Raw genomic sequence first — 18,764 nt, forward strand, 5'->3', positions numbered from 1 at the left:
AAGAGAAAGTTCTAACATATGATGAAAAAATAGCAGAAAGGAAGCTTCCAGAAAATAGAGAAGAGCCATGTTTTAGTACAATTCATAAGCTCATACGAAACTTTAAAATATGATGCCAGAAGATTCTTCCCTGCCTGTCTCCTAACAACCTACACAGAAGCCTCCCCATAAAACAGCATAGAGCCATTGTGCTCCAACATGAACATGGAATAGGCACAGTTGCAATTCACACACAGAGCAACAGAGAATAAAAAAGCAAAGTGAAGACACATGAAAGACATTATTACTAAACAACAACAAAAATATATATAGCATTAAAATGATCTGACATAAATAAAATATTAGATTGAAAAAGAACAAATTTGTCATAATCAGAACAATTCAAGTATGAATAATAATTGGATTACTATGTAAATACCCAAAAGAAAAAGAATTAGAATTCAGTAAAAATGAATTAGAGAAGAAAAAATTAAATTAAATAGGTAATACAAGAGTGGTACATAAAGGAAGGTAATATAAGAATGAACATAAATCAAACAGATTTGAGAGGAAACTAAGAATGTACAGAGTTAGACAACATTATTCAGCAATGGTGACAACACAGAAGCAAGCTGAAGCAATGGAACAGAATACATGCTGAAAATCTAGAAATAAAATACACTGTAAATGCAAAATATGCTTGTACAGTGTAATGTGTTTAATAAAATCACCCCATAACATTAAAAACTTATACTAGCCACTGATGAGGAAAATGCATGGGAACGAGGGTTTTCACATTATCTGAAACTACAGAAAGAAAAATTTGAAAACATAAAGCATCTCTCACACAGATGTGCTAAATGAGAATCTTTTTTAAAATTCCACTCGATGGCTGGTGCCGTGGCTCACTAGGCTAATCCTTCGCCTAGCGGCGCCGGCACACCGGGTTCTAGTCCCGGTCGGGGCGCCGGATTCTGTCCCGGTTGCCGCTCTTCCAGGCCAGCCCTCTGCTGTGGCCAGGGAGTGCAGTGGAGGATGGCTCAGGTGCTTGGGCCCTGCACCCCATGGGAGACCAGGAAAAGCACCTGGCTCCTGGCTCCTGCCATTGGATCAGCGCAGTGCGCCGGCCGCAGCGCGCTGGCCACGGCGGCCATTGGAGGGTGAACCAACGGCAAAAGGAAGACCTTTCTCTCTGTCTCTCTCTCTCACTGTCCACTCTGCCTGTCAAAAAAAAAAAAAAAAAAAAAGAAAGAAAGAAAATGGAGTGGAAAAAAAAATTCCACTCGAAAACGGCATTTACAAATTTTATTCTTTTTTCTGTAAAATAATAGCCATGTCTTTAATGTGGTTTAAAGGACACAAATATACTAACACACTTATGAAGTATGATAAATTTTAAATGGAAAGACAGAACAAGAGAGAAATCTCTCTTCCATCTGCTAACTGACTACCCAAATGGCCACAATGGCTAGCATTTCTCCAGGTCAAAGCCAGGATTATGGAGCTCCATCCAGGTCTCCCACATGGGTGGCAGGAGCTCAACCATATGGGCCATCTTCTACCTTTCTGGGAACATTACTAGGGAGTTGTATTGGAAACAGATGATCTAGAACTCAAACTGACACTCAGATATGGGATACCTGCATTGCGAGCAGTGGCTTAACACCAACCCCAGATATTTTTTTTTTTTTTTTTTGGACAGGCAGAGTTGGGAGAGAGAGAGACAGAGAGAAAGGTCTTCCTTTTCCATTGGTTCACCCCACAAATGGCTGCTATGGCCAGCACGCTGTGCCAATCCAAAGCCAGTAGCCAGGTGCTTCCTCCTGGTCTTCCATGTGGATGCAGGGCCCAAGCACTTGAGCCATCCTTTACTACCTTCCTGGGCCACAGCAAAGACCTGGACTGAAAGTGGAACAACTAGGACAGAATCTGGCACCCCAACTGGGAATAGAACCAGGGTACTGGCAACGCAGGTGAAGGATTAGCCAAGTGAGCCGTGGCGCCAGCCCAACCCCAGATTATTTTGACGTTACATCTGGTCATTCAGTGTATCTTCCAGCTATGAAATTCTACAACAGAAAAATATTTATCTTTAACTATCCAGAGCCAAACACTTATAGCACATTATTAGAAAATTGGGTATCATAATGATTAAAACTTCTGTGCCCTGAAAGCCACTCTAGAAATAATGGTATTTAGGTACAAGACCTTATTGTGTTAATTTAGGTGTAAATTTTATTCAATGACTTTCCATTTAATGACCACTGGTGCTGAAGTAATAATCTAGGCTAAATAACTAATTCTTCTGGAAACTTGGGATTTTCAACTGTATTTAAGGTATGCAAGTTTCATGTTTTTCATATATACAGATTATGGAACGTAGTTTAACTTGATTAACACAGTAAGGTTGTCCATTATTCATGAGGCCATTTCCATGGTTTAAATCCCCAAATACAAGCCTCCTCTCTCCCATTCACAATCTTTCTGGTTTTCAATTGTCACTCTTATCCATAGTTTTCAGGAAAAATAAATGACAAAAGCAGTAGGCAGCATGAATACTTTTAAAAAATATGAAGTCATTTAGGAAAAGTGGTTTATAAGGCAAAAACTCTAAACTTGATAGGATAATAAATTTTTATTCTATAAAAACAGTTAATCATAAGACAAATTGTCAGTAAGACAGGATGCTTGAAATGTAAATGGCCACAAAATATTGTTTGTAATGGTCAAATTTGTCTCTATGAATTTGATTGGAATGATTACGATTATAATGGAGAATATCACAAAATCAATACATGTGAGATAAGTCAAGACTTTAAAATAATTATTTCTATATTAATAGAATACATTTTATATTCAATAAAACAAAACATAGAAACATTTTTATGGCGGTCCATAAAGAAAATGATACTCATGGATTCCAGTTAAGAAAACACAACATCAAAGCACTGGCATTGTGGCACAATGGGTTAAGCTGCTGTCTGTGATGCTGGTATCCTCTATGAGAACTGGTTTGGGTGCCTACTCCCTCACTTCTAATCCTAACCTCTTCTCTTCTTCCCTTCCTTCCCTCCCCTCCCCTCTCTTCTCCAAGCTTTGCTTCTTTTATCTGCTCTGCTCTGCTCTTCTCTCTCTCTCAGCTCTGCTTTACAAATAAAATACATCCATAACAAAAAGAAAGTAAAAGCAACATCAAACAAATGCAAAACATTTGTGGCCTTTTAAAAATATTTACTTATTTATTTGGAAGTCAGAGAGAGAGAGAGAGAGAGAGATGATTATGTAATTGTTCACTCCCCAAAAGGTTGCAATAGGTGAGGCTGAGCCAGGCTGAACCAAGAGCCAGGAACAGGAACTTCCTCTAGGTCTCCCATATAGTTGCAGGGGCTCAAAGACACAGGCCATTCTCTGCCACTTTCCTAGGTGCATAATCAGGGAGCTGTACAGGATTGGATGGACATCCATATGGGGTTCCAGCAATGCAGATAGTGACTTAACCCACTGTACCAAGCTCTGGCCCTTAATTATTTTAGAGGCATGGTTGTGGGAAGAGAGAGAGACAGAGATAGAGAGAGATGGAGAGAATCTTGCATTCTCTCACCCCCAAAAAGCTCTACATATGTCAGACGATACTTATCTCTCTTGTTTGTGCCTGCTTGTTATTTTTCTACAGTGATTAGTCTGGCTGTGCATTCCTAATTGTTATGTTACTAGTTGAACACTAGATTAAATAATAAAAAGCACTGGTTGGAGCTATCCAGCAACTCTCTCCAAAGGAAGAGGGCTGTGCCTCAGCTCATCATTTGAAACTCCACAGCCACCAGCTGTCAGAGGCCAGCCCTCTTTGAAGTTGGCAGAAAAATCTCTCAACATCACACAGCTCCAGAGAATCACTATACACTTCCCCTTACAGAGCTCCTATCCATCTGGTCAGAGGCACAGACAGCCTTAAAGACAGGTGGATGACAGGAGCTAGACACCTGGAAGGGTGACTTAGCCAATAGAAGTGTCAGAGGGAGAGCTAAATAGAAAAAGTCCACGTCTCACCTCCCTGGTCCACAAAGAGGCAGCTTCTCACCCAATTGGCATTGGGTGGCCACCAGTTAAATTGCCACACTCACAGGATTCATCTGTCTGGTGCATTCATTGCAGGCCCATTGCCCAATACTGCGGTCAGTGCTGACTGCCCAAAGACCCATGATCCAAACACAGACACACCAAGTGTACATGCTCACTCACCCCCACAGGGTCATATTAAGGAATGGGAGAAATTTACACAGTCTCAGTGTGGGGGAGGCTGAATCCGGAGAGGCCTAGAGGAACTTCCTGAGCCTGCCTCAAATTTGAAAATCTGTCTTTAAGTTTCAAATCCCTGGTAGCAAACACCCCAGCCCCAGGGTGCTTCTGCTTAAGGATCATTAAGGTGGTATAATAGGAGTGGCTAAGACACTTTTGCATCTCAACACCCCACCCCTTGCCCGCATCTGCTCATCTGCTCTGTACCATCTGCTCTGTACCTCAGCTATATATACACCTCCCTTTTACAATAAAGTGAGACCCTGCTTCGACTGGGCTCCACACCATGCCTGATTGTCCCCCAGGTTTGGGGAAGGCTGAGTGGTGGGTGGCATACTTCCCCTCCTCGGTCAAGGTATGCTGTGGGCAGCCTGCCTAATTCTCCAGCGGTGGCGAGGAACAGTCACCGCAGTCTCAGCACACAATAGGCAGCACTAAGGGATCAACTGTCATCAGTCTCAGCAGAAGATAGGAGATCAGGGCTACACACATGGGGATGGCTGTCCCACATCAGCAGGGCATAAAAAGTGCTATTCCCACATATCTGGATCCAGAATCCTCCCACTCTGCTGATGGTGCCTTCTGCCTAGAGAAAGAACACCAGTTCAGTCAGACCCTGGACACACTGGTGGCTTCTAACTGCTACAGAACATGGAGGGAGAGGTGGTAGACAACAGTGACATGATGGAGCTCTGCCAGCCCTGTTACAGTTAAGTTCCCCCTGTCAAGAGCATCCAGGGTCGGCATCCTCAAACCCTCACTACTCACAAATAATCTAAAACTGCTATTGCTGGATACTCTGATTTTTCCAAGCCATGATTGAAGAAGACATGTCTGTACCAAGTGTGCTATAGACCCAGATGAGCCACTGTTGTCACCTTTTGGACAAGGTACCAAGTCCCCATGAGCCTCCTCCTCCTACCAGTCATTTTCCACCAGCACAATTTTGTAACAACTTTTAAGCCTTCTCATTTTGTGTTAAAGTTAGTATAATGAATCCCCACTCAAATCTCATGTAAATTGCCAAGTGCCTCGTACTGTGTCAAACACTGCAATGGCCAGAACATGAGAGTACCAGACATGACAAGCCTCAGCACTAAAGATACACAATGGGCCCCTGCTCTGATCCTCCCTGCTACTATAGGTGCAGGGCAACAGAGTTCTGGTACTTGGAGAGGGGTGTAGCAGGCTAAGTGCCACCTGCCTCGGATCATAATTCTGGTCTCAGTTAACATAGACCTTGCTTGCCACTTCCAGAAACTGAGTAGCATTCATGCCTGCAAAGCCCTTGAGTTTCTGGAGCTTTTGATGAATGTCAGGCGCACTTTGAGCACAAAAGTGCTGCTGACCTTCTGTTCATTTTCTGGGGCTTCAGGGTTGAAAGGGAAATAAATCTGAATGCCTCAACTAGCCACTCATAAAAATCTTCTGGTGCCTCATTACTCTTCTGGATGACAGTTATAATTTTGGCTGTGTGGTGAGCTTTCTGGATGCCACCCAGAGACCCCTCAAGAGTATCTCTCAGTAGTGGTCTAGGAGGACTATTTCTTCTGGCTGGTAAAGTTTCCAGTATGGAGCCTGGCTAGGAACAACCTGGGGGACCTATGTGTCAGGATGGAATGTCCAAGCTGGGTACTGTTTTTGAGTCCATTTGTGGGCCTTGAGAATTCTCCATCTCTCTTCAGTATTGAACAGGGTCGGGGGTGTTGGCGACAGTCCCTCTATGTTAGATGATGGGTTTGGAAAATGGTCTCAAATAAAATTAAAGTGCCTGCAGTTACTCCAAGGAAGAGGGTATATGATGTTTTCAATTTAAAAGGTTGGTAGTGTTGAATACCTGATTGTAGATCATGACAGCTGCTGGCTGAACATTGCCATCTGCTTCAATGACAGGGGGTGCCCTTGTCTTTCTCAATGGTATCTGTAGGGCTAGTAGAAGGTTGTTCTGTGATGCCCAGAGACATTGATTTACTGGGAGTTGGGAGACATGGAGCCATAGGAGGTAGAATTGCTTCGGACAGATCTGGGGGTGGCTAGGTGTCCACAAGCCCTGCTAGTGGAGCATGGATACTGAAATTGGTAAGAGTGTGGCAGGACTTTGTCCTCCATTGTTTTGCCCTGGAAAATCTTTGGTGAGGGTTTTCCTAGAGTCAGAGTGAGAATGTTTTGGATCCCAGACCAAAAGAAGCCATGGACAGCCATGATTTGATCTAGGGAAATTGATATGGGTATCTGAGATGTTCTGTAAGGACTCTTCAGACTATTTGATCTATGGCAACATGTTTCATTCCCTCTGAGGGCCAGCCAATACTGAAAGTGGGCCACTCAAACCCACACAAGGTTCTAAGTGTAGCACAGATTGGTTTGATTCCATAATCCTCACTAAACCTGTTTTAAAATGTTTTAACATGTCTAACACAGAAAGGGACCCATCCATTATGCAACCACACTATGATTGTAGACACAGGATAAACAAGGGAGTTGTGCCTCCAATAAAGATCAGCCAGATGCCTATTTGAGCACATTCCTTATTGGAATTTAGGTGCTAATTCACTGTAGCAATGTCAGAATGTGACTCCAACTACCCTTGACCATATGAGGATCACCAGAGAACTTCAGTTTCAGGCCCACTCATAACTCATAGCTTCTACTGGGGACAACAGATTCAAACTGCCAATGCATGCAAAAGCAGCCATACATTCAAACACCTTTCAGAGTGTAAAACATTCCCTCCCTCTAAAGGTGAGTCCCATCTTGAAACCTAAAATAAATATTTCTTGGAGAGTCTGCCATCCACCCATAGGGTCAGGCATGTCTTAGACTCTGGTGACGGGTGATTCTTATCTCATTTGGTGTTTCCAGGTCCAAATGCCCCAAGTCTCTGTGAGTCTGAATGAGCAGCAGTGGTCAGGGTGACAGCAAGCTTTTGCATAGGGAGGAATCTCTCCAAAAGTATTGGAAATGGTGTCTAGTCATCTGTCCTGCAGTGGTCACCTCTGATCTATTTGTCCCCTGTACAAATGGCACAATGGGCCAGCTCATTCAACTTCCTGGTCAGGAAACCAAATGTTACAGAAAAGAGACCAAATAAAATGAAGTCACACATGAGATATTTGGGAAAAAAGACACAGAACTTATTACACGTGCAAACTTGACTGGAATCCTGTCCCAAGTGAACCCTGATTCCCAGCTCTACTTTGTTTTTACATCATAAAATCAGGAAATTGCAGTAATAGGGTTATTCCTTGAGACACCTAAGCATATGTAGATAACCATCTCTAGCACATAGCTTAGCTGTCTGCAAAAGCAATCTCTTGTGGGAATTCCTGACATGTATTATTGAACAGTAAAACAAAACAAAAAAAATCTCTAAAAAGCCGCTGAGCAGTCTTTGGCCACATCCTGTCTGAGACGATAGTGGTGGGTAATGGGAGCTCCAACCCTATAACAGGAATCATACCCTATTAATGCTAACATATAGGAGTCTTGCAGAAAAAAAGAGAAACCTCTGATTGCAATTAACCTTACCAGGGTACAGCCAAAACAAAGCCTCTAGCAAGATCAGTGTTTGAGAAAGGCAGCAACTTTTACCTCGCATTGACATGAGTTCTCCCATATATACTGAATAAGAGGATGTGTTGTGCTGGTCTCCTCCACTGATAATAGTCTGAGGGGGTGTAGGTACTGGAGGTAGATTCATATAACCTAGTGGGAAAAAAAGTAAAGGAGTATATAGGTCAGAATTTTGAAAGGGATGTGATCCACCAGTTGTAGAATATGAACTGTCAATGGTGTGTCCTAGGAATATGATAAGGTATCATGTTTTGTGTCCCCATGAAGAACCCTGCTTCTCCATGAGTGATGCAGACAGTGGGTGTGGAGGTAGTGGCTAGATCTCATGGGGCAGACTAGGAACAAAGCCTACATTGGACCAAGGATTGTTTCCAGTTATGGTCCATGCTATCTCCACATTTTTGTGATGATTCCATCTCTCAGCAGTGTGTAACTAGTTAATTTGAGGCCTAACTGAGCAGGAGGGGAGATCCAACAGGCTCAGAGAGGCAGTCCAGGGTCATGAATTAGAAAGTGATGGAGCTGAGTGACATGAGTGACTTTATTGGCACTTGTGATTATAGCCAGGGTTACATGGTAAACCCACGCTAACTCATTTCAAAGTCTTCAACATAAGCACATATGTAAATTTTTTCAAACATAATATTCATAGTTTCCATGATAAAAACACGTATTTAGGTGAGAGCTTAGCAATATTGTGGAAATTGAGTTCTGAGTGAAGAAAATACAGAGGCACATGAGGACTTTCTTTGGAGAGTGGGCCAGAGAAGATGAAAGTGATTTTCATGCCCTGCTGGCTGTTGCTCCAGGAGAAGATCCCACCTCCTCTTTACCCAAACTTATAGGTGATTAGAAAGCACAGGGTACCACCTCCATGTTCTGGGTAAGGAGAAATATTTCCTGGAGAAGGGGTTATCTGACTGACAGGTAGATGGATATAGGAGCATAGGGTGGGTAAAGTGTGGCTTCCAGATCATGAACTTAAACTATCTAACTTACCCTATATCAACATCACTCGTTTGCACTACAATAATGTTGGGCAAAAATCATGGACAGACATCAAAACTAATGTACAACAAATAAATTTATAATTGATTAAGACGGCATTTCAAAAAACTGTTGAAATAACTGTTGTATCAACTGCTGCAAGTGTTGAATATTTGTCAGCAAACTTTATACATGAAAACACAGTTCATTTGTCTGGTTCCATTTATAATAATGGGAAACTAAAAAATGAAGGTAGTATAAGAGAAAGAATCTCTCAAGAATGGTTAACCAGTCTTCATGGCAATTCATCACACTTGCTGAGGTGTGATTCCAAAAAAACAATTCCTCCAGACACTTCACAGTTTCAGAGACTTTTCTGTAAATGTAATCTTGTTTTCTGGAAATTTGCTTTACAGTAAAGGTACTCCCAATTCCATTACATTCATATGCCTTTGTGTGAGTTATCAGTTTACCATCTAGAGGTGACTGGTCGTATAAAACTTTTCTTTTTTTGCAAGTTTTCTCACTTCTGAGCCTCTTCGTGTGAATAGAAGACTGACTTATAGCAGAAGGATTTTTTTCACATTCATTACATTGATTTTTCACTTTATGAATTCTCTGAAGTCTGTTGATGTCTAATTTCTGACTAATGGAATGTTCATACTTACAGCATTCAAACAATATGACCTGTTGTGAATTCTATATTCATACAAGCCTGAATTCCCAGAAAATGTCTTCCACATTCATTACACTAGACAGGGATGCCCACTTTCACCATTGCTATTCAATATAGTACTGGAAGTTATAGCCAAACCCATTGGGCAAGAAGAAGTTTCACCTCACCCCGGTGAGAATGGCTCACATTCAGAAATCTACCAACAACAGATGCTGGAGAGGATGTGGGGAAAGAAGGACACTAACCCACTTTTGGTGGGAAGGCAAACTGGTCAAGCCACTATGGAAGTCAGTCTGGAGATTCCTCAGAAACCTGAATATAACCCTACCATTCAACCCAGCCATCCCACTCCTTGGAATTTACCCAAAGGAAATGAAATTGGCAAACAAAAAAGCTATATACACCTTAATATTTATTGCAGCTCAATTCATAATAGCTAAGACCTGGAACCAACCCAAATGCCCATCAACAGTAGACTGGATAAAGAAATTATGGGACATGTACTCTATACAATACTATACAACAGTCAAAAACAGTGAAATCCAGTCATTTGCAACAAAATGGAGGAATCTGGAAAACATCATGCTGAGTGAAATAAGCCAATTCCAAAGGGACAAATATCATATGTTCTCCCTTATCGGTGACAACCGAGCACCAAAAAGGAAACCTGTTGAAGTGACATGGACACTATGAGAAACAATGACTTGATCATCACTTGTCCTGACTTTCGAGGGAAATCTTACTACTTTATTACTTTTGGTTTTTTTTTTTTTATTGTACTGGATACCATTAGTTGAACTCTTTATTTAACACACAATTATTCTTAGGTGTTTAAGTTTAACTGAAGAGTGACCCTGTTAAATATGAGTGGGAATAAGAGAGGGAGTACAGGTACAGTTTGGCACATGCTCAACTGGACTTACCTCTAATGGTATAGTTAGAAACATGCCAGGGGATTCAAATTTAATTCCATCAAGGTGGCATGTACCAATGCCATCTCACTAGTCAAAGTGATCACTTTTAGTTCATAATTGATCGTAATGATAGGTCTAAGAGTCAAAGGGATCATATAAACAATAGTGTCTGCTAATACTGATAGAATTAAAAAGGAGGGAACCATAAAACATGGGAAGTAGGATACACAGCAGACTCATAGAATGGTAGATGTCCTGCTAAACAGCACTCTGGCCTCAGAATCAGCCCTTAAGGCATTCATATCTGGTTGAAAAGTCCATGAGAGTATTTCAGGCATGGAAAGCCAAGACACTGTGGCAAAAAAAAAAGTGACCTAAATGAAAGATCTCTGTGAGATCCCAGCAGAAAGTATGAGCCATCAAAGAAGGAGGTACCTTTCTCTGAAGGGAGGAGAGAACCTATAATTTGACTATGGCCTTGTCTAAAAAAGACCAGAGTTGGTGAACTCAAGAGGCTTCCATAGCCATGGTAGCTCATGACAAGATTCTCGGTTGATTACTGACATCTATTTATGAGTGTCAGTTGTTAAATCAACAACAGGAGTCACTGTGCACTTACTCCCCATGTAAGATCTCTGTCCTTAATGTGTTGTACTATGTGAATTAATGGCATAACTAGTACTCAAACAGTACTTTATACTTTGTGTTTCTCTGTGGGTGCAAACTGTTGAAATCTTTACTTAGTATATACTAAATTTATCTGTATATAGATAATTGAAAATGAATCTTGATGTGAATGGGATGGGAGAGGGAGTGGGAGGTTCGATTGTTGAAGGTGGGAGTGAGGTTATGTGGGACAAAAGCCACTATAATCCAAAAGTTGTACTTTGGAAATGTATATTTATTAAATAAAAGTTAAAAAAAAGAAATCCCCATCTGAATTCTCTGATGTATGATAGATTTGTGACAAATGCTTTTTTAACACTATTAATATTTATAAGCTTTCTCCGTTACATGCGTCCCTGTTGGATAAGATGTGATTTCCAGCAGAAAATTTTGTCCTAATACTTACATTATTTGAAGGGAAACTCTTCCACATTCAATATATACATTCTCTCCCCCCCCCCCCTCTCTCTCTCTCTCTCCCTCCCTCCCTCCCTCCCTCCCTACCTTTCTCACTCTTTCTATGACAGATAGAGTTAGAGAGACAGAGAAAAAATCTTTCTTACATTGGTTCTCCCCCAAATGGCTGCTGCAGCTGGAATTATGCCGATCCAAAGCCAGGAGCCAGGTGCTTCCTCCTGGTCTCCCATGCTGGTGCAGGGGCCCAAGGACTTGAGCCATCCTTCACTGCCTTCCCAGGCCACAGCAGAGACCTGGACTGGAAGGAGTGACCAGTACTAGAACCTGGTGCCCATATGAAATGCCGGTACCACAGGGGGATGATTAACCAAATGAGCCACAGAGCCAACCCCTTATTATATTCTCAAAGTCTCTCCCATTCAAAATAGATGATGGATTATGAGGTATGACCTATGACAAAAAGCTTTCCCACATTTATTTCATTCATGAGATCTCCACTTTGTGAATTCTCTAATGTTGTACCTGAGATTTTGGCAAAGCTTTCCAACACTCATTACATTCATAAGATTTCTCCCCCATGTGAATTCTCTGATGTCTTGTGGGATATGACTTCTAAGTAAAGGCTTTTCCACAAGATTACTTTCAAAGGTTTTTTTCCCTGTATGAATTTGATGATGTGCAATGTGGGCTAAGTTATGGTAAAAGACTTTGAGTCATTACATTCATAAGATTTTCCCCATGTGAATTCTGTTATGCTTGATGAGGTATAATTGGCACCAAAGGCATATCCACACTGACTATAATCTTATTGTTCTCCCTTGATGGATTCTGTTATTTAATGAAAAGGAACTTGCACAAAAAGGCAATTGTGTGGAAAATTCCCTGTTAATTCTGTGATGTTTTATTAGTTGAAAATTATAACAAAAGGCTTTCTACTATCATTATTCATGACATTTCTCCCCATGTGAATTCTCTGATGCTTTGTGATGTTTGTCATATGAAGAGGCTTCTGCACAGTCATTGCCATCATAAATTTTCTCTCCTGTGACTTCTTTGATGTTCATTGAGCTCTGAATTGCATAGAAATTTGCAAAGAAAACTTCTCCACAGTCATTACATTCATAAGGTTTCTCCTGTATGGCTTCTCTAATTATTTACAAGGCTTGACTTTTGGCCAAAGGCTTTTCCAAGTCATTGCATTCAGAAGGTTTATCCCCTGTGTGACTTCTCTGATGCCTTTTGAGGTTTGACTTATGGGTAAAGACTTTTCCAGTCTTTACATTCATCAGGTTTTTCCCCTGTGTGAATTCTCTGATGTGGGTGCTAGAGCTGACTTACTCAGAAAGGCTTTTCCAGTCATTACATTCATAATCTTTCTATGCTGTGTGAATTCTCTGATGACTTATGAGGCTTGATTTGTGACCAAATGGTTTCCCACTGTCATTGTATTCATAGGGTTTCTCCTCTGTATTACTTCTCTGATGTAGGATGAGAGATGACTTCTTAAGAAAGGCTTTTCCACAGTCATTGCATTCATAAGGTTTTTCCCCCGTGTGAATTCTCTGATGTAGGATGAGATGTGACTTCCACATAAAGGCTTTTCCACAGTCATTACATTCATAAGGCTTTTCCCCTGTGTGAATTCTCTGATGATTTATGAAATGGGACTTCCGGCCAAGGCTTTTCCACAGTCATTACATTCATAAGGTTTCTTCCCTGTGTGAATTCTCTAATGCTTTGTGAGGGCTGATTTACAGCGAAAGGCTTTTCCACAGTCATTACATTCATAAGGTTTCTCTCCTGTGTGAATTCTTTCGTGATTTATGAGGTGTGACTTCTTCCCAAAGGCTTTTCCACAGTCATTACATTCATAAGGTTTCTCCCCTGTGTGAATTCTCTGATGATTTATGAGGTATGCCTTCTTGCCAAAGGCTTTCCCACACTCATGGCATTCATAAGGTTTCTCTCCTGTGTGAATTTTCTGATGAGTTATGAGCTGTGACTTCCGGCCAAAGGCTTTACCACAGTCATTGCATTCATAAGGTTTTTCCCCCATGTGAATTCTCTGATGTAGGATGAGATGTGACTTCCACATAAAGGATTTTCCACAGTCATTACATTCATAAGGCTTATCCCGTGTGTGAATTCTCTGATGATTTATGAAATGGGACTTCCGGCCAAAGGCTTTTCCACAGTCACTGCATTCATAAGGTTTCTCCCCTGTGTGAATTTTCTGATGCCTTAAGAGGTGTGACTTCTGGCCAAAGGCTTTCCCACACTCATTGCATTCATAAGGTTTCTCCCCTGTGTGAATTCTCTGATGATTTATGAAATGTGACTTCTGGCCAAAGGCTTTATCACAGTCACTGCATTCATAAGGTTTTTCCCCCGTGTGAATTCTCTGATGTAGGATGAGACATGACTTCCACATAAAGGCTTTTCCACAGTCACTGCATTCATAAGGTTTCACCCCTGTGTGAATTTTCTGATGAGTTATGAGGTGTGACTTCTGGCCAAAAGCTTTGCCACACTCATTGCATTCATAAGGTTTCTCTCCTGTGTGAATTTTCTGATGAGTTATGAGGTTTGACTTCTGGTTACAGGCTTTACCACAGTCATTGCATTCATAAGGTTTTTCCCCAATGTGAATTCTCTGATGTAGGATGAGACAAGACTTCCACATAAAGGCTTTTCCACAGTCATTACATTCATAAGGCTTATCCCCTGTGTGAATTCTCTGATGCTTTGTGAGGGCCGATTTACAGCGAAAGGCTTTTCCACAGTCACTGCATTCATAAGGTTTCACCCCTGTGTGAATTTTCTGATGTGTTATGAGGTGTGACTTCTGGCCAAAGGCTTTTCCACACTCATTGCATTCATAAGGTTTCTTCCCTGTGTGAATTCTCTGATGATTTGTGAGGACTGATTTACAGCGAAAGGCTTTTCCACAGTCATTGCATTCATAAGGTTTCTCCCCTGTGTGAATTCTCTGATGATTTATGAAATGGAACTTCCGGCCAAAGGCTTTTCCACAGTCATTACATTCATAAGGCTTATCCCCTGTGTGAATTTTCTGATGCTTTGTGAGGATTGATTTATAGTGAAAGGCTTTTCCACAGTCACTGCATTCATAAGGTTTCTCTCCCATGTGAATTCTCTGGTGATTTATGAGGTGTGACTTTAGGCCAAAAGCTTTTCCACAGTTATTACATTCATAAAGTTTATTCCCTGTGTTAATTATCTGATGCTTTATGAGGTGTGACTTCTGACCAAAGTATTTTCCACAGTCATTACATTCATAAGGTTTCTCACCTGAGTGAATTCTCTGATGATTTATGAGATGTGACTTCTGGTAAGTGGCTTCTCCATGTTCATTAAACACATGAGAGTTTTCCACTACGTGAGTACCGTAATTAATTGCACGGCAGAATTTATAACTGAATGATTTTCCACAAGGCTTACATGCATAGGGTTTCTTCCCTATATGTGGTCTATGATTTATTTTAAGAGGTGATTGATCAATGACAGGTTCCAAAGAACTACTATATTCATAAACTTTCTCTCTTCTGGGACTTTGTTGATGCATACTGAGGTTAGAATTTTTATGGAAATCATGTTCTATTTGAGTTGTCTTGCCAATATTGGCAGTTGACTTCTTACTTTCTACCATAAAATGCCTCTCAGATTGACAAAATATATTTTTCCTTTTGAAGACTTTGCCTTTTCCGATTGGTTCAAATGACTGTTGCACAGTCTGATTTTTGTGCTGTTGATTAAGAGCCTCACAGATCTGGAGAGCATTCCCAGGCACATTAGTAGCATCAAATTTTTCTCCAGTTTGTAGTTGAACAGGCCCACAGTGCAGATACACATTGTGACATACATTGCATTCTTCAGGTTTCATTCCTGAATAGATTCTCTTTTTGATACTCAGTTTTGGAATATGGTTTGAACTTAAACGAAGTGTTTTTCTTAATTCAATGATCTTGGGAGTTGATGTCTTATTGTTTTTCATAACATTCTGGTTCAGATTTTTGTCCTGACTTTTCTGGTTTTTCCTAATCAGGTCATCCCTTTTCGTGGCAACTGAAGTGAGAAAAAAAAATGGTGCTGTCAATAAATCAAATATAATTCTTTTTCCTGGCATACTCATGTAAAAGGAATGAAGTTACTTGTATTTAAGAGGGATAGAATTAACAAAATGAATACAAGTCATTGCTTGGAATGTCTGCATCCAAACACAGTGCCAATTTAAGCCCAGGATACTCTGCTTCAAATACAGCTCTCTACTAATGTATACCAGGGGGCAGGAGATAATGGTTCTTGTGCTTGGGACCCTGTGATACATCAGATTGGAATAGTTGGAATGCCAGGCATTTGGCTTCAAATTAGTCAGACCTAACTGCTGCAGGTATCTGGGGAGGTAGCTAATAGGAAATCTCTTTCTCACTGTTTCTCCTCTCACTGACTTTCTGCCTTTCACAAAGGTGAAACAACTATATAAGATTTTAAAGAAAGGACATATGTTTGGTAAAAATAATCAGCTATTGCCAAGAAATCAATTTTTCCTTGTCCTATTCATTCCAGTTCATTTTTCTAAAATTGTCTGTTTTGTACTTCTCTGATATTTCAAACATCAATATGGGAAACTTTTGCTGGATCATTTTCTTGCAGGTGGAGAAGAGTTTAATGTGTCTGTATTCCAAGCAGGATCACATTTAAGGGACAAGATTTGCATCTGTGGTTGTCTCATGTTCTGTCTTCCCAGGGAAACAGCATTTGTGGGATTTTTCTAATGAAAAACTGTTTTATCTGCACTCTATTACAGTTTCCCCATATTTCTAAGGAAATCTGATATCCTCAGCCTCTGAGAACTACAATAGTTACAGAAAGTCCCAATATACCACCTTCGGTATACATTCACAAGCAATTTAAAGAATTTGTTTCTGCAGACCAGAATCTGCTTAATTTCTTCAAAATTTATTTCTATCTCATTGTGCAGTTGTCATTCCTGGTGACCTCCTTTCATTTTTTACATAAACACTCCTCTGTGATAATATGCAATTCTGGAGATTTTGATCAGTTGCCGATTTACACATGAAACTTCATTTCCTTTGCCTTTACCAGAGATACTGATCTCCATAGATACTGTAGAATAACTGTGTCTGAAGTAAGACTTGGAAAAAATTAAGAGAAAGACCACCACTCAACATCTGCTGCAATGATTCTACTTTGGCCTCCCTGACCATTATGTACACACTCACCTGGGAGGCTATGATGTAAGCATTCTTCCCCCATCCAGGGCTCTGCTCCTTGCTCCAACTTCAAGATCAAGTCAGGTTTGGTCATGCAGTGCCCTAGTAATGGAAATAATGTAACACTTTGTGAAATCACTATCTTGGGTTAATTAAAGGTGAACAGCATGGTCCAGGAGCTATGCAACAAATGTTCCAATTTGAATTCCTTCTCAGATGGTATATAATCAGATTCTTCATGGACTCAAATTCTATTCCTGTCCCTCAGTTATAAAGTTTATTAATAGTGCTCACTTATTTCTCAAATAGTGAGAAAATGTTACCACTGGGCATGTGATGAGTGTCACTCACCCAAGGAGAACAGGCTGCTGTAGGTCTCCAGCATCATATCCCTGTACAGGATTTTCTGAGCTTGGTTCATGTTCTGCCATTCCTCCCAGGTAAAGTACACAGCCAGGTCTTCAAATGTTATCATCACCTGTGATAGAACACTCCTGGTCAACATGTCAACTCTGTCACATAACAAAAAATGGCAGTTGTATAACTTCTGCATGCATATGGAGGAAGAAGGAAGGATGCCATTTCATTTCAGATTTGTTGAGCATTTGGACAGCCACACAGAAGCATTCAACAGGGGATCAAACCTGTGGTATAAAGGCTGTGAAAAATGCCCAAGCTGGAGGGAAACAGGAATTTCTGTTCAGAAAGGCCAGACTATGTCAAGGGCAATTGCACAGGAGGCTGAAAGGGGGACAATAGTCACTCTGGAATGAGCAATGTTCAGAAGAATGTAGAAGTATTCAGGGAAAAAGACAAGAAACCATCAGGGAAGCTATGAAGAGATTGAACAGAGAAGAATTTCCAGGAAAACACCATGCACAGTAAATGCAATTATGGCAGAGAAAAAAATATTTTAAATTGAGACATTACAGACTTAACTTAGTGTTTATGAAGCCAGCTCAGATACTCTATCTCTGCATCAAATTTCCAAAGAAATTTCCTTGAGAAATTCTGTACTATAATCTGCATTTGTGACTGAGGGGAATGCAGAGAGATTTGTTTGAGAACAGAGTAGGCACCAGTATTATGGTGCAGCAGATAAGCCTGCACCCTCCACCTGCAATTCAGGCATCCCAATGTGAACCGTTTGAGTCCTTGGTGCTCCACATGGGATGCCTGTGGTCATTTTGTGAACGAACCAGTAGATGGAAGGTATCTCTTACTACCCATCCTTCCATATCTCTATTTGCCTTTCAAATAAGTTAATAAATAAATCTTGGGGCCAGAGCTGTGGTGCAGTGGGTTAACACCCTTGCCTAAAGTGCTGACATCTCATATGGGTGCCATTTCTAGACCCAGCTGCTCCACTTCTGATCTAGCACTCTGCTATGACCTGGGAAAGTAGTAGAAGAAGAACCAAACCCTTGGGTCCTTTAACCCATGTGGGAGACTGAGAAGAAGCTCTGGCTCCTGGCTTCAGATCAGCACAGCTCCGGGCATTGTGGGCAGCCAGGGAGTGAACCAGCAGATGAAGATCTCTACTCTCTCTCTCTCTCTGCCTCTCTCTCTTTGTAACTCTGACTTTCAAATAAAAAATAAATTTTTAAATAAAAACGTAAAACATAAAAGAACCTGCAATAGATTTTTTTTCCTCACACAGCCCTTATGCTATCTCTGAATCAAGGTCAGCTCCCCCAATTATGAAGGTCTGCATTACTCTAACAATTAAAAAAATAAATGCAACTGATTTGTGTTTTAGCACTAGCTAACTCTTACCCTTGCAGAATGTTCAGTGTTTATTTCCATGGTGGTACTGAAACACTGCCCACTACATCATCTATATAACAATAATGACTGTATTTGACATCATGACCCCCAATTTCGAATATTATCCTTGAAGCCTCATTTAAAAATATAAATAATATGTATTTTGCTATGGCAACAGAAAGATGAGACCAAATTGCCTTATGTTAGATTACTTCAATGCTTGATAGTCATGAC

General features: G+C 40.7%; 1 protein-coding gene across 1 annotated transcript; it reads right to left on the reverse strand.

Moving 5' to 3' along the window:
- Positions 1–12,386: 12,386 nt before the first annotated feature.
- On the reverse strand, positions 12,387–17,745 carry LOC103347292 (zinc finger protein 420). The gene is made up of 3 exons (XM_051841448.2): positions 17,115–17,745; positions 16,773–16,865; positions 12,387–15,594 (listed from the first exon to the last, which is right to left on the reverse strand). The coding sequence occupies exons 1-3, from the start codon at positions 17,314–17,316 to the stop codon at positions 13,238–13,240; spliced, it is 2,652 nt and encodes an 883-aa protein (XP_051697408.2). The 5' UTR covers positions 17,317–17,745; the 3' UTR covers positions 12,387–13,237.
- Between the last annotated feature and the right edge of the window lie 1,019 nt (positions 17,746–18,764).

This window comes from Oryctolagus cuniculus, chromosome 17 (assembly GCF_964237555.1).
Source record: "Oryctolagus cuniculus chromosome 17, mOryCun1.1, whole genome shotgun sequence".
Lineage (NCBI taxonomy): Eukaryota > Metazoa > Chordata > Mammalia > Lagomorpha > Leporidae > Oryctolagus > Oryctolagus cuniculus.